The sequence below is a fragment of the Platalea leucorodia genome, assembly GCF_965183815.1.
Source record: "Platalea leucorodia genome assembly, chromosome: 7".
Taxonomy (NCBI): Eukaryota; Metazoa; Chordata; class Aves; order Pelecaniformes; family Threskiornithidae; genus Platalea; species Platalea leucorodia.
The window spans coordinates 42295862-42312704 of record NC_138829.1 but is presented as its reverse complement, the minus strand read 5'-3'; the positions used below and the strand labels follow the sequence as shown (position 1 = coordinate 42312704).

The window sequence follows — 16843 nt, the reverse complement described above, 5'->3', positions numbered from 1 at the left end:
ACACTCCTATATGATATCCAGATGTAGCTCAGTTTCTCATATTTTGAAATGCAAAACCAGGAAAAGTCCAGTTAAAAATTAGTAACAACATTGGCAAAAAAACCCAAACAGGAATTGTCTATTGAGCCTGGCATCTTGTTTATGCATGCAGCCAGCGCTGCTTGCTCTCACATCTTTACAATCGTGTCGGTAACTGACAGGGACAATATTCTAAAAGCATTTTTTTTTAAACTTTTGGTGTTTTTTATGTCACTCTAAGTGCAAAACCTTTATCGATGCAACACCGTGACATTGATTTCGATTATAGTTCTTTGGAAGTTTCAAGATGTTATCGTACACAATAAATACAACCCACATAAAGACTGGAGGTTTTTAAAGGGCTTGAAAACACTGGAGCGCTTTCCTTTAGCACTGGTAAGGAAGGGATACTTACCTTCCTTAAATTACTGTCAAATTAATGGAATGTGGAGTGCTTTGCACTTCAAACGGTGCTGGTTTTCCGATTGCCTGCACGTTACTAGGAGAAGCAATGTGATCAAGCGTACGTGGGATTAGACGGACGGCTTTTTACTCCTGAAACAAATTGGTTTCTCTGGGGTAGTCGCTAGGGAGCATCTTCGTGGCAGCACCCACCTAATCGGACTGTCGGCATTAAACTCTGAAGTAAAACCGGGGTTGTTTTGCTGCTGCAGAGGAGAACGGGGCGGCGCCGCCGGGGGAGCAGGGGTTTCCCGGGCCACGTTAAGCGTGAAGCCGCCGTCTCTCGGCCTGGAGCTCCCGCTCTCCCGGGCGGAAGGACCCGGTTTGGGCGCCGGGGAGGCCGCCGCGGGGCTGCTCGGGGGGGAGTTTTCCCGAGCCCCCTCCTCTCCGCCCGGGGAGGCTCCCCCCCGCCCCCGCGGGGGCTGCCTGGGCCGGGCCGGGCCGGGCCTCCCCTCCCCTCCCCTCCGCGGCGGGGCGGGGCGGGGCGGGCGGCTCCGCTCCTCCCCGGGCGCCGGGGCGCCGCGCCGGGGGCGGGATGCGGGGCCGGGGCGCGGGCGGCCGGGGCTGCCGGGCGTGAGCCGAGCCATGGCTAACGTCAAGGTGGCCGTGCGGGTCCGGCCTCTGAGCAAAAGGTGCGGCGGGGCGCGCAGGGGGGACGGGGAGGTCGCGGTCGCCGCGGCAGCGGGGCGGATGCGGGGCGGCTGGGAGGGGGCGGCGGGACGCCGCCGGTCCTGTCACCGGGGACGGGGTCGCCGCGGTGGGGTGGCTTAGCTGGGGCTGAGGGAGGGACAGCCGGCGCTGGGGAGCTTAACGGTAAGGCAGGAGGAGGGGTAGGACGCTTCTCTCCGGGTCACTAAAGAGCTTGGAAAGTTTTCTTGGAAAAGTCACCCACGGGAGCTGTCGGGCTGACTTCCCGCTTCCTGAGCTCCCCAAAATAGGACAATTGTCCTCCCGCGTGAGGGAATCTTCCCTGCCCCTGTTGTTGCTGCTGTTGTTTCCAGCGGGAGGCAGAGCCGGATATTCCCATTGCCGCTCGGCGGGGCTCCCTCCCCGGCTTGCTTGGCTCCAATAGAAATCCCAAAAGCTTGAAGACAACTCCTACAAACAAGAAGATGCCGTAGCACAGCGCTCTGGTGTTCTTCGGCTGTAGTACATAATTAAAACCTTGCAGACTTTGGAAATTCGGGGAGGGAAAAAAGAGAAAAAGCAAGCAGCCGAAATTTCAGTGGCTGGTAATTTACTCCTTCTGTCAGAGAAATGCTCTAGCACTTTAGGCAGAAATGGTTTGAAATGTGGATTGAGCTCTGAGGGCCAGGCTTTGATTTGATGCTGCCTTTCTTTTTAGCATGAGTCCCTCATCTTGTCTTCTGACTGCGTTGACTTCTGTGATAAACAACTCTTTCATGTAGGAGAGAAAATGATTCTTGAAGAGTTGCCCAGCCTGAAAACGAACCTAGTCGTTTAGCCGGCAATACAGTAGCATATTTTGCACTTTTAAATTCTTATTTGTCTATGGATTTTTTGCAAGACAAGATACCAGAGGCTGTTGAATAAAATTAAAAAAACAAACCTGCTAGTCTTAAATATAAAAAGGGAAAGGTAGAAAGTAATTTACAGGTTTGCAATATATTTTACCTTTAACTCAAAACTAATTGATTTAAAAAATATTTTGTCCATAATTTCATTAAAAAACAGACTGGTTAATATTGTTCTGATTTATTGCACAGCTGTCAATGGAACAGATTTTAATAGATACTGGCATATTGTAAGAAGAGTTGCAGCACAGAAGTAAGCTAAGTTTAGCCTTTTGTTGCTTTAGTGTTGGAGACATCCTTTGATTTTTCTTTTATTGTTAGTCATTCTTAGTAATTACTATTAATTAAATAAATTGCCATTACGCTCTCTAGAAATTAAAAAAAGCATACAATTGCTAAGTATTAACATTAAATGACAATTTGGTAACGATATTAAGTTATCCAGACCATAGGACCATTTTGGTTCAGTCTTGCAGAGTTTAGTGGAGATTGAAAGTGTTTAAAACTCCAACTCGGTGATGTATTGCATTGTGCAGTCAATGACACATTTGTTTGTTTCTTCCACAATAGCATTTGCTGCCTGTTTGCAATCATGTAGTGGACTTAGTACCGTCTCCTGTAGACATAAGTTAAAATAAGTGTTTCTTAGCAGTTGGGGAAGAGAGGCCAAAGACTGAATTGGCAGGGGTGTAATCTTCCCTCTCACCAGATCCTCCTTGGTGAGGAACTTTGCACCACGTCTGTCTTAATGTTTCTTCCCCGCTGGGTAGCATTAAGCAGGGCATAACAGTCTGTATATCATTATAGCATTGAACAGCGCCTATAACTCTGTCAGATAAGGTGTGACAAACAGGAAAACCTTCAACACAGTCAGCATGGGCCAGGCGTTTGGTCGGGAGTGTATCTTGGAGAGGAGGGTGGGATCAGGAAAGCGGGCAGCCTCCTGCACATGGGAGAGACCGATCTGGCGCTGAAGCGGAAACGTTTGTACGAAGGTGAGAGTGGAAACCCAGGAGGTAACATGAGAAGAGACTGTTAAGGAATTCCATCTACTCAACCTATGGCAGTGTAACTGATGGGATGGGGAGGCAGAGACCAGTCTTGTGGTATTCAACCCCAAAGGGAATAGGCCATTTATTCCTTGTACTGTGTTGCCACAGCTGAGGTCAGCAAAAGCGTTTCAAGATGGATTTTTATATTTTATAAAAGACTCCTTATGAAGGCTCTGACATGAGAACTTGCTTTCTAGCCTTGACCAAAATTGTCCAAATGTAATGACTTCGAGGCAAATACCAAAGATGTGAAGGCTTAAAGTAACTGTGAGAGAGACTGAAAGGACTAAAGCTCTCAGTGGGGATAAGGGCCTGCTCTTTCATTTCCAGCTTCTTACACCACTTCCATACTGTGGTCACAGAAGCCTCTCACCCTCTCCATACACACACACACACCGTGATTGCCTCTAACAGGTACCCATGTTGCCAGAGCTCCTAGGATCATTTAGGTGCTTTAAAAAGAAAAGCTTCCTGCATAAAAATTTCAGCTCAGCTGGGTTGAAGTACTGTAATGTGTACAATTGCAGTGCCAGCCAAAAATATTAAACTATTTTTTTTTTTAAGAGTCCCAAAAGTTGAAAAGCTGTGGGCAAAGGTTAGAACTAGAGCGTTAGTTGTTTTTTCTAGACTATCGTACAAGCTTACTTGCTCATTGCTTCTTTTCATTTAATTTACAATGGCAGATGAACCTTGGTTTTGCATCCTAAAATTTACAGAATGTTCAGATGTTAATACGGGAGTTCATAAAATCCTGCTTTCTGTTTAAAGTTTCCATTTTTTATAAACCATATTAATCACATCTGCAACTTGTTATTTAGCATAAGGCAAGAGTGGTCTTTTTGTTCTGTGCCTGTACGGCACCCATCACAATGCATTCTTTGACAGAGAGCTCCTATGCGCAAATAATCCCCGATAGTCATAAAGTGAGTACAGTCATACAGAATGCAGAAGTTTTTCCTTTGCCTAAACTTTAAATAGCTTGGAGCCAATGTTCTTCATAATGCCATCAGTCATTCTGTAACAGACTAAATGATTTTTTTATCACCAAAATGTTGTCCTGGGAGTAAATTCCCTCAAATGTGTTCCCTGGAGTGACGTTGTTTAAAAAAGTCTTTATTATACGTTTACTATTCTACATACTAAAAAAAGATTTATTACTTTGTTATTACATGGATACTTGTTCGGTGTAAATACATTTCCCCCTCAGAATGAAATATGGAAGCTTGAATGGGTGCTATAAATTGACTATAGCAATAGGTAATAATCAGACATTAAGTAGGGGCTGGCAGCTGATGAAATCCCTTTATGGTTTATTTCTCGACATCTTAATGCTTGGCCTATTAGATATTAAACTTTTGTAAGGAAAGCGTGATGTTATTTTTGGCTGTCAGTCAGAAGCTGTTGATGGAAACACGTTCAATGCTAGCACGTAACTATGTGAACTAGGAATGTTGTTTCTTTTTCTTTCTTGATTTCTGCTGTGGAGTACGCCAACACCACGGTCTGCAGCGTGGTGCTGTGATACCAGATCTGACCCTCCAGACCTGGAAATGGTGTGACTGGCTGAGAAAGAGGGTACATTACCCTTCAAGTATTTCAGTGCAGTTCAGTACCCTCGTGCCTGGGTAGCTCGCTTAAAGCTGTGTTGGGTTATCTGTAGGCTCCAGTAACACCTGCAAGGTTAGACATGCCCTTTGACTATTTATGTAGGCCAGCAGCAACCAATGCTAGTTTTTTATGTGCGCTAGTTTAAAAAAATGTTTGTCCCTGTGGTATCCCATCACAATTCCAGTACCTGGCTGTGGCTGCTGATTGCTCTTACGGCTGCCCTCGGCCCTGTGTTACAGGAGAGGAGGAAGGGAGGGCTGTGTCTGTGCGTGGGAGGCCCTCTGGGAGGGGAGCGGTCCCTGTGTCCAGGACAGTATAGTCGGGACCAGAACGGAGCACAGCTGCCTCACGCCTTTTCCTCCGTGATCCATGTCCTCTGCGTCTTCTGTTCTGCATCCAGCTGGTCTCAGTTCACTTATGCACACTTGTATTCCCTTCTCTCAGTGTAGTTTGAGAACTGCTATGTAAGTAGTCTTAAAGATGGGAAAGAAGGGTTTTAAAAAACAGTGCTCTGTACCACAATGAAAAGCCTCATGCATTACTATAGGATTCCCTTTTCAGCATGCACCAGTGACTAGAAGACATTGCATTCCTTCACGGATTGTGCATTGAGGCCTGGGTAAAATAATTCACAGCAAGTTTGTTTAATTGAATTGTAAAATTATAGTGGTGCTAAGTTAAAAACTTGATGCTAGGGCATGCAAGTTGCCCTGTGACACTTTTGGAGAGTTTAAAGTACCTTGCTGGGCGCTGAAGTTTGGGAGCTACTTGTGCAGGACCCAGCAAAACAGAAGACATATGCTGCTGTTGAAAATACCTTCTCCACGTTTCAGCTGTCTCTGTGGCCTGGAAAAGGAGAGGCTGGCAAGGAGCTCTTATTTGAAAGGGTCTTTCGTTGTCTCTTTAATAACTCATAAATGAACTCTCCCATCTTCTGTGAACGTCACAGACATGTCACCTGAAAGAGCTGCTGAACAGATTAATTAACCTGAAAGCTGCCCTTTGCCTTTCTCTGCTTTGCATTGTTTCCAAGCTGTAACTTGAAGCCTCCTGGCCAGCTGTTTGTTTCCCAATCCCCTCAGGAGTTCCTGAGCTTGTCCTACACACACTGGCAAATGAGAGCATCCATGGAATGTCAGGGTAGTCCCAAATGGCAAAGCTGAACTGCACTGCCAGCCGTGCAGGTGCTTACTATCAGAGTCTGAGCTGCGGCAGTTGTTTTCCTCGTTCCTGCTGCTCTGTATGGCGTAGTCCTCTAATCACCTTCCTGGGATGCAGCAGGCGATGAGGCTTGAGGGTGGGATAGGGGTGGAGGAGTTAAGTTTGAGCTCCTGAGAACACAGTTGACGGGTGTGAGCAAGCCCAAGGCTGGGAGGGAATTGTCTCGCATAGTAGGGAAAGTTTCTTACAATTTCCAGAATGTGCTCGGTGTGCCAGGCGAGCCTGAGCAGCGCATTGAGCGAAGCTGCAGGGAACAGGTGAGAGAGGAGCTCAGCTGACCGGTGCGTTATGATGTAAACGTGTGAAATTCATTTCTATTCAAAAGGAAAGTTATATGGAAAAATAAAATTACTTTAAACATCATTCTGGAAATGATGCAAAGTAAATAACTGCTGGTTTGTGCTGGGTATGCCTTTATTAATCTGCTGCAGGATCAGCTTCGTTAATTAGTCTCTGTGCTGTGCTCCACCTCCTTTGCTCTTTCTAATCACACTGTGGTAAGTAAAAGGAAGGATTATTATGTAAGCAAGACTTTTTGCTGTTTTATAGGCTGTGCTATTAGCTAATTTACACACTTGTGTATAACCACAAGAACTTAGGTAGAGCAATATTGCCCGCTGCTGAGAAGAGTGATAACTTGTAGCAACTTTTGTAGAAAACATTCCTTGAATCTTATGCATAACTGATGTTAAATGCTATATCAAAATAAAATCAAAGCAACAGCAGATTGGAGGTTATTGTTGTTCTCCCTCTTACCCCCACCAAAGCAAATGTGATTGTTTTACTTATTCAAGCATATTCCTTTAAAATGTTTATTTTTTACTAGTTGCTCAGTGCTGCCCTTTTTAAGCACTTTTTGAACCAACCCTGTTCAGGTGGTTGTGTATCTGTCTTAAAACTTCATAATGCCAGTGGTAAGAGGAATGTATTCTAAGGAAAGATAGCCATAGATGTTTAGGTTAACATTTCAAAAGCTTTTCCAATTATATTTAAAAAAAAAACAAAAACAAAACCAAACCCATGACCCTACTTTATTCAAACTGTTGTGATACACTACTTGAAATGTATTTGATGCAAGTGTATAATGACACAAGATATTGGCATCATTAGTACTCATACAGCTTATTTTTGTTTACGACTTCAACTTCTGCTTAAGTTAGCTTTTCTGTGCTTTTTGGATAGTGTTTAAAAAGTGTTTGTACTTATCTTTCTTGAAAAAACAGTGTTTGCAAGGAGAGAACATTTGTTTTATTTTATATTTCTAAAGGTAGATGGTAGGATATTTTTTCTTCTTTTTGGTACTTTTCTTGAGCTGGCTTAAACTTTGCTCTGTGACCCAAGTGTGTGTCGGATAAATTAGCTCTCTGTTAATGGAATATTGCCATAATCTCTATTAACTATTTTACTGGATATAAATCAAAATAAGTTCCTTAGAAATCTGTATATATTTCAAAAATTCTCTGGGAAATGGATGTAGTATAATTTTGTTTCATACGTATTCACCATATGTTCCACATAGACATAATTTTCAAATACAAGACAAAATACTGCTTTCTTTGAAGAAAATGACAGAATTGTCTTTCATTTCAAAGGGACCAGAATGTACCTGTGAAAAGAGAAGGTATAAATATAGGAAAAAACAGGTAACAGGCAAGAGTAGAAAACACCTTTTAGCTTGCTTAGGACTGTGAGATACTTCTCATGATATTTCAAGGTTTAGGCCATTGAACACAGTATAGCGAAGTGTCTTTCTTCTACCCTGTTGTTTCCTTAGCCTTCTCAATCGTATGTTTTAGTACGTATATTCCTTGGTATCTTGGTGCTGTTGTCCTCTCGCACCTAGACAAATGGCAGGCTTTTATCTACTTTTATCTACTGTGATAGCCGAGTAAGTGTTGTTCCTCTGTGTCCCTCTGTTACATGACAGTCCCTTTCTTCAGGTGGTGGTAGCTGAGCTCTGTCCCAAAAGCCGTGGGTTTTGAGGTTGGTACGTTGTGGTGGGAAAGAGCTGTCTCAGGCCCCCAAGAGTTGCTGTCTGAAAATCTGTTCAAACTGCATTGGTTATGCATTGCTCGTGATGACAAGCTTTTTTTCCACAGAAGAGCTGGGATTTTTAAAAGAAAAGTTGAGATTCTAATTTTGTGTTTACAGAGAGGAGGTCCCTCTCCCAAACAAGTGCATTTTAACATTTGTGTATCCTGTTTTGTAACCTAACCTATTGTTAAGGTTATCTTGACATCTTTTCCTCTCTCTCTCAAATTAGTTATTTTGCTTTGCCTAGTCTATTATTTAAAGTTTCATGTAAGCTATCATTGAGGTGGCTGCTCTTTTCTTTTAGTATCTGTACTTGGTGCTAGCAGGTGGTTTTCGTAAGACACATCTGTGGTTTTATAAGGATACTGCATCAGCAGCCTTTCCCAGATGTATTCTTCTTGCAGTTGCATGAAGCAAGTTTTCTAACTTTGGTAAAGGGCAGACTTCCTAGCTCTTTAAAAGGGCAGGACTCTGCATGTCCTGAGTGGCTGCTACCGCACATTCCACAGAAGATGATGCTTCTGCTGATTTTAGGTGACAATACTGTGCCTGTACTCATTTAAGCCAGGAGCCCAAGGCACTAGCTACTGGCAGTTTACTTCCCAGAGTAAGAGGCTGACTGTCTCCTCTTCTTTCATTTCCTTTGTTGCCTGTGCAAAAGCAGCTACAGCAACGTCCTAAAACAACAACAGCAGAACCAGCTTTTGGAAGCCTTCTAACTAATACTTTGCATTTTCATAGAACAGTTTTTCTCCCAAGTCAAAGAATACTTTGAGTGTCAGAATGTTTTGGAGCAAGGATCAGATTTTTTGTATGCAGCAAAGAAAAAAGGGGCACGATGTCATTAAATAACCTGAGCCATGACTGTGCTGGGCAGTTTCATTCTCTAAAACCACATACTCTATCTGAGAGAAGTTGTAGTAATGTAAGGTGACGTGACTGCATGCAGAGAGATCGCTGAGCATCTCCCCTGGGCAATGGTGCAGAGGCTGGATGCTGGTCTTGTGGAACGTTTTTGCAGTACATGGTGAGACACCACCGCTGTGCATAGAGAATTTATGCAAATTTTGGGTAGGATTTCCCCAGTTCCCTTTTCTTTAGTCCAATGCTTTATGTGAACTTTAAAAAGCAGTGCACTTCTAAAATTTTCCTGACATCTTCCTATCTGTAGCATAGATATTAAACAAAATAATGGAGTTTTGCACCTCTGTTTTGTTTTTAGAATTTAAGGGTTTACTGTAGTAGCTGCTTTTGATACAATGAAAGAGGTACCTAAGCAGGAGAGATGAGACAGTGCATAGCAGCATTCAGTGTCACAGTCACTTATTTAACTATGATCACAGATAGAAGTTCTCTCCTGGTGGAATGGAAACTGACCACTGTGTCCAAATTCTAGCTTGCGTGGAAATCACGGCATTTGCACAGAATTTCTTTGATGCAGAAATCCGTGAATTATACTATCTCATTACTCAGTAAACAGTTGGGAAAGCAAGGGTGGATAAAACTGGACTGACTGGACTGCAGCTTTGTTTTAAATCCTTCTTATTTCATGCTTCCTTAAATTCTGGTGGAATGACACATGAAAAGACTTATTCCTTTCCTCTTCCCTCCTCCCCTCAATGCGTCTGTATGAAAAAGAAAGCATCATTATTCCACAGCACTGATGGATCATCAGAAGTATTTCTGACTTGGATTGCTCAAGGAGATGCCTGACGCTCTTGTTCTAGCAGTACAAGGCTTCAGAGATGGCACAGACAGGAACCCTCTTCTTGTACCATGCCGTTCCCACGGGCAGGATTGCAGAGCTTACTGTGACCGGAGGAGGCCATCCTGTGCTTCCTCTCCTAGCTGATGAATATATATATCAAAAGTTTGGTAAGATTAAGAAGACTTTAACTGTTTGAGCCAGCACGTATCTGAAAAGAGCACTGACAATGCCTCGTGTTGATCTCTGCACCAAATACTATTTTTGTTGCTATATAATATTTGCAAAGAAGAATAGGGGGAAACCACATGAGGATGACGGTGATCAGTAGGAATGGTGATTTTTGACTATCAGATTGTGTTAGCCGTTATCAGAGACAGTGAAAGCTCTGTGCAGCTTGGAGTAGCCTCGAAAGATAACTTGAGCAGCATGTCTAGTATAGCAACGTGCTGTCTTGGTGAACTCTGTGTACTTGGCTTCAATATAGATTTTTAAATTATTTATAAACATCTGTTCTGAATTTGGTAGGAGGATTGCTGACTGGGTGTGCACTCCTCTTTTGCAAGACACAGTAAAACAATTATGACTTAAAGAGAAATATCCAAAATAGTATTGGGTAGTACTAAATAATGAAAAACACTGAAAACAAACTTTAGGTAAATTTATTGATTATTGTGTTGTTTTTTTTTTTTTTTTTTTAAATCTGCATTAGCCAAAGTGAGGATGTTCATACTGTTAAAAGCTCTTGACTTTCACAGCTTACAGCAGTAGGGATAAGGATATAGATTATGTTGGTGTCGTGGAGGGATGCTGTGTTCGGGAAAGTTGTGGTTGTAGGTACCTTAACTTGTCAGTAGAGTGCAGAAGCTCTAATGTCTGAGGGCTATGACATTACTCTCTAGAATTTCTGATGGGACCAGCATGGAGTCTTAGTGCTCTTCTCATTGCACCCTTGGTCTCTCGACAGATGTGTCCTCAACCCATTTTATCTGGGGCAATGTTCTCTGAAGACTAGCATAACTTAGAAAATACACCCTGCATTGTTTGTTTCTTTGTTTCTGGGGCCAAGGTCAGTCACTCAGGAGGTGCAAAAATGGCAGCTTCTCAAAGATACCTCTGCCAAGGCCACCAATAAACAGGAGGCAGAGACAATTTACACTACACTGTTAATGGGAAAGAAAAGATAAATCTGAATACTCCCTGAACTTTTCCCCATAAAACCTAGTCTAAAAGACCTTATGACCAAGAAGAAGCTTGGGTTAGATTTGCCTCAGGGTTATACTGCAGCTGCTAGCATGGTGACTGCATAGGGGTACCATTAGGTGGCACAAAGTGTCCAAGGTACAAGTGGAGGTAATTTGGTTAATGTTGTACCTTACTTATAGGCTGTCATGACTATGGGTCACATCCTGGGAAGTGACAGAGTCCCAAAGGCGGCAGCAGTGACTGCTGGTGTGCATCGTGCTGAGCTTGCTACAGGTGTGCTTTTGGTTGTGTTTGTAAGCAGAGCGTGAAAATGTCCATTGCGGTAGGCCACAGAAGGCTACTTTTTTCCTAGAAAAGTCTAGAAAAAAGATTAAAGTGAATTGTTCCAAAAACCAGAACTGACACGATTGTCCAGATCAGGAAAAATCTTTGTGAGAGGGGAGGGATTGATACTGTTGCCATATTGCTTTTCAGGTCCTCTGTTCCAGTACAGGTTGAGATGGGGTTTGGAGTTAATTCTGATGGTGGGAACTGGTAGGAAAGCATAAGTACTTGCAATGATTACATTGCAGGGTTATTTTCAAAGTTTGTATGAGTAGACATGTACTCAATTCTTTCAAAAATGATTTAAGATTTCTCATGTACTTGAGTGGTACATATTAGCTTTAGTATGTTTGATTGCTGAGCATTTGGTGGTCTGCATTTGTAGAAGCTGTTTTGTTGTATGACACGACTACTGCTAATGACTCCAGTATTTTTGCTTTACTGCATTTGCAAGTTTTTAAAATAAACAAGCAACTTTTAAAAGTCAGCTCCTTTGTTCTCCGAATGCCTGACTGTTATTTGAGAGGGTGGAGAAGTGGGGCAAATTTTATAAAGTCTAAAATAAACAACTGCCCCCTTTCTTTCCACCCACTGCTTTCTCCAGCTCTGTATACCTACTTGCACTTCTGTACTCGCTGTCTGAACTTGTCCCAGTGAGGTCCAGGAAGCTGTGGCAATGTCCCCCTCGGGGGTCTTGGTCCTCCCGTGATTCTTTTCCACTGGCTCGTTCTTCCAGGTCTTGCAGAGCGTGTGTTGTCCCTCTGGGGCTGCATTAGCTTTACATGTTGGCTGCGGAAGTGATTTGTCATGGGTACAGCAAATGTTATGAGGAGATTTTCCTTTGGGCTGCCCCTGTTTTTTGGACTGCCGCAGCAGCTTTGCTTCTGTCAGGTCTCTTGTAGCTCCCCCGTTACAGCCCTGCTGCTGCTGCATTCTGTACTTGGGTCACTGTTCTGTTGCTGGGTCTGCTTTCTCTAAAACTTTGTGTGTCTGAGAAGATCCAAGTCTTTCCTGGGACATGTGCCATTAAATGGTCTTTCTACAGCTCTGTCTTTGCATGAAAACGAGTTATCTGCACAAAGTAATTTAGAAGAAGAGAGGCACTTCCCAAACATAGCATGAATTTTTCAAAGAGTGGGGAAGAAGGGAGGATGGGGAAACTAAATGTTAAGATCACTGTGGCTTCTGAGCAGCAAAAGTCAAATGTGTTCAGTGTACTTTGGAATTGATTTTATTGGTACAAGGAATACAGCTTTCATACCTGTGGAGCAGAGCAGCTATTCCTAAGGATGACGGATTGTTTTATCAGTCAAATGGTGGTGCACATGTGCGTAAGACTGTACGGACAAACACAGATTTGCTGAGATGGCTTTTGTAGCATTTGCAATCTGGAGTTAAGGTCAGAACATCTAGAGCAGCTGTGAGTCTGCTTTGCCTCCTGGGCTTTATATATTAAACTGTGCTTTCTTTCCCCAAATTCTCTGGTTTGTACCTAAAAGAAGGATGAAATAAACACGTATTTACAGGGAGGCTGAACGTACAGTTTGAAGGGCTGGGAACGGCAGCAGGTCCAGTTTTATTTATGCTGAACGCTCTCTGGCTGTAAGCTGCTGCAGAAGGGAGGGGTCTCCATTCTCACCACCGCATATTCCTGCCCTTTCTCTTGCTTTGGCGTAGCAACCGTGCGACCGCTGTGCTCAGTGCTCTGGAAGGGCTTGCTGGCCCTGTGGCACCTTAATTATTTATTTTGGTGTGTTTGTTTTCTGATCACAGCTGATCTGGGTCATTGCATGGGTGTGTTATTGCTAGATCAGATGCAAGAAAAGAAGTGGGAACACATGTGGGATGTTAGGACAGAGAAGAGAAATTGCCCCGTGCAGCAACAGCCTGCAGTTAAGACAGATAAAGTACGCTGTGAATCTGCACCTGGAGTAAGGGAAGGCTTTAGTTCTATCCCTGTTTGGTGGTGGCTTTTTTGTCACCTTAGACTTGAACAAAGTTACTTGACTGCTGCATAGAGTTTTTTGACTGCCTAGTGAGGAATCATGTTCTGCTGTGATAAAAGGTGGTGTGGTAATTTTAGTTTGTGTTGTTTGTATTTTACTGTTTTTGTATTTATTTTAATATAAGTATATAAATATGAGTATATAAATTTTTATATATGAACAATTTTCATACTTAGAAGGTTTTATGTTTGGAATTCCTTCTTTATCTTGAGTAGTGACTACGGCCTGGGAGAACATGAGGTGATGAGAACCCACAGCATGAAGTCATTCGTTCATAGGGTTGTGTATAGCGCATGTGGACTGAGGCAGCGAGTTTCATCTAATTGTTGTAGCTGGGGTTGGGAGCACTGCTTGCTGTTGAGGCTGCCTCACGTCTGCAATTAGAATACCCTAGCATTTAATGCTGTTAAGAGCTTCGCCAGATTTCAACCATTTGGGTAGAAATCTTCCGTGTGTGAATGCCTTCTTCAGGCTAGAAATTTTTAATTATTTTTAAGCTTCGTCCAGATCAATTCAGCTGTTACAGAAGATGAGGTTAAGGGAAAAGTAGGTTTTAAAATATTTAAACATTCTAAATAATTAAATATAAAAAATAGCAAAATATTAGGGTGACCTTTTATTTGAATTTCCAATTGATTTAAAATGGGAAATCTGGTGTGCATTTTTTGAATTCGCCATCTGAATCCACCCATTTCTGCCCAAGTTCTAAACAATTAAAACTCTTTAACATGCTCAGTGAAGACTTGTAAGAACATAGCAGGTAAAAGTTTTAAGGGATCTGCTTTCTCTGAGTGCATCTGAGCTTGTATTCGCTAGTGTTGACCAAATTATGCTTGCACTATTCCCATAAGTCAAAAAACTCATCAGCTGAGCACTGCCTTGATAAACTGAGCTCAGTGTTGTCCAAGTCACAGTTGAAGCCCGGGTATAGGAACTCAGAGCAAGGTCTTCTGTCCCATTTAATTGCAATAATCTGTTTGCTGCCCCCACCTGGTGTCCAGGAAGAAACTGATTCAGTTGTGGAGTGTACAGGTAAACCTGGGATAGAGACTGGAAGAGCTGACAAGGAGAGTAGGATCATGTACCTTTGGAGCAGAGATATCAGCCTAAAACCAGCTACAGTGCAGTAGGATAAGGGAGCCAAAACTTGCAGAGCAGTTGAAAATGCTAAAATTGAATGGGGGCCTGCGGACAAGATGCCAGAGAGAACAGATAGCAGTTACCTCTAAGGGATGATGTGTGCGCATAGGGGGAGGGGGATAGGAACTCAGTGAACTGTAACTGGGGTAATAAGGCTGGAGGGTTAACAGTAGGATGGAAAAACAGGGAATGCTCATGGGATTAGGGAGCAGGGTAGGGCCAAGATCATACTGGGGCAATGGAGAAAAAAGTATGTGTAACTGAAGCGAGCTCCCTCCTAAAGGGTCCCTCCAGTTTTTTCTGTCTTCTGCTGTTCTTAAATTCTTGTGAAATTCTCTGTCAAAATGTCCCATTTGCTCTTAGATCTGCTCTGCTGTAGAGGATAACAGTCGGCTTTGTCCATTAGCTCACCTGGCGGAGGTTTGCATGGGGATATGCAAGTCCCCAACCTTACTTGTGTTGGAAAACACTTGCTTTCCAAAACATTTTAAGAAATTGCACGTGTACAGATTAAATGCATCGGTTGCGAATTTCTACCTTAGATACTCACAGCCTCCATCCTTAGGCACTTGTCCTTCATTTCTTCTTTAGGGAGCCTTATGGGGCCTCCGTTTGGTACTCAGCTGTACATAATGCAAATTCTGTCTCCTGTGAGTGTTCCTCTTTCTTCTGGGGTCTAACTCGGGGCTCTGGTGGCTGATGCGTTGAACTGCTGAACACTCACAGCTTAACTAAAACCTCTGGGAGCTGTGCTTGTATTTTCTATGTGAAGTGCCACATATAAGTATGTATTACAAAAAGTACTAAGTTCAGTCTGTCTCAAGGCAGGTGCTCAAAATTAATAAAGTGAAGCATAGAGACTTTAAGGTAGAGCATTATTTTATTTAGGGACAGCCTGTGCTCAGAAATGTGTTTAAAACTTCTTTATGCTCGTAAAGCTCAAATGCTACAGTGACTGTCTCTGTGCAAGTCTTAAGTGTCCTAAGGCATTGTTTTGAATGTTGTTTTGGTACAGAAAGCATGGGGTAAAAGAGAGGAGAGACCCCAGAGGAGGCAGGCTATGTTGTGCTGGGTGCTGCCTGGAAGTTAGAGCTGTCAGTGAAAGGAGATTGTCATCAGTGGGGGAGTAAATACTTCTGCACACATGTAAGGAAATCTGTTAAAGACAGATCTGGGGCCATGAATGAACAGTGGTCAACTGGGTTTGAATTTTCTAACTCTTGTTTTATCTTATCTAGTTCTTAACTGACCTGATGATACCGATCCAGCCGATTATCAGGGGATATACATACAGCTAATCTCAAATGACAATGTCTGTGCCTTCGGCTTGACTTTAAACAAAGCGTGACAAAACTGCAGTAAGGACAAAATTGATTTTATTTCTAAACCAAATTCTTCCAGCTTTACAAAGGCATTAGGCTTCATCAAAATAAAACTTTCTGGTAAAGCTGCAGCTTACAAGATTTGTCAGTATCAGTGCGCAAAGGAAAATATAGAAGAAATACAAAGGATAAAACATCTTTCTGCTGTTCTTAGCCTCTCAATACCAAAGTGTTCGGTTATTTTCTGCTGTCAGATAAGTAGGCCACTGACCTCATCTTCCTCATTTCTATCTTGCTATATATAAAAAAAAAATCCATGATAATTATTGAGAGCAATGTGAATTACCACACCTATAAATAAGAGCATCCTTAACTTCAACTAGCTATCAGGCTGTCAGCCCAGAAATAAGGTGTTGGTTGTTTTTTTAGGGGGTTTTGGGTTTTTGTTTTGTTTTGGTTTTTTGCTTTGGCCACATGCTTTTTTTATTCTTTTCTAATATGACTCATCTTTGGAAGTGGAAGTTGGCTGTAGTAGCCAGTCGTAGCTGTGTTCAATGGGAGTTTTATACAGACAGTATATATGAGCGTGTGGTTCTTTGCACTTGTGGAACAATCCTGTCCATTTACATTTCAGGACAGTTTTGTTTTTCTTTTTGAGGACTACAACAAACACTTTGGATTATGTGGTAAAAATCAGACAGTATGACTTGACAACACTTGTGGCTCACAGGTCTGTGACATGGGTCTGTACTCCACAAAGCACAGCCAGTCTACCCATGCTCCACTCTACTTCCTTGTAAATGTAATTTAAAAAAACAACTCTTAATTTGAAATAAAATCCTAATAAAGTACTTAGAACAAGTACTTTGAAACTATTTAATGACCGTAGTCCTGTTTTGTTCCTTTACTATTGAGATACTCTGTGACAGGAGGTAGCATTTGCAGATCTGCAGCCAGGAATCTGTTTTATAGCTCTTTCTGATTTGCAATTTGTTAAAGTTAACACAAATTTCTGGGGTTTATGAATTTGACATGCATCTTTCTGTGTCGTCATATTTTAAATGGGTTTTTGAATGTGTTCTGTTTCCAGAGAGAGTGCAGAAGGAGGAAGAGTGATTGTAGAAGTTGATGACAAAGTGGCAAAAGTCAGAAATATAAAGGTATGCTTCTTGTCGTCTTCTCTTTCTCATATAAGGATCCTGATATCCCG

At 42.5% G+C, this 16843-nt stretch overlaps 1 protein-coding gene across 1 annotated transcript in view; it reads left to right on the top strand.

Annotated features, from left to right (window-relative positions):
- Positions 1-1065: 1065 nt before the first annotated feature.
- STARD9 (StAR related lipid transfer domain containing 9) overlaps positions 1066-16843 on the top strand; it is a gene marked incomplete at its 5' end in the record, with an annotated part of 114020 nt that continues 98242 nt past the window's right edge. The window contains 2 exons of the mRNA XM_082318329.1: positions 1066-1112; positions 16724-16793. Of these exons, the coding sequence (XP_082174455.1) occupies positions 1066-1112; positions 16724-16793 (117 nt within the window). The remainder of the gene's footprint in view (positions 1113-16723; positions 16794-16843) is intronic.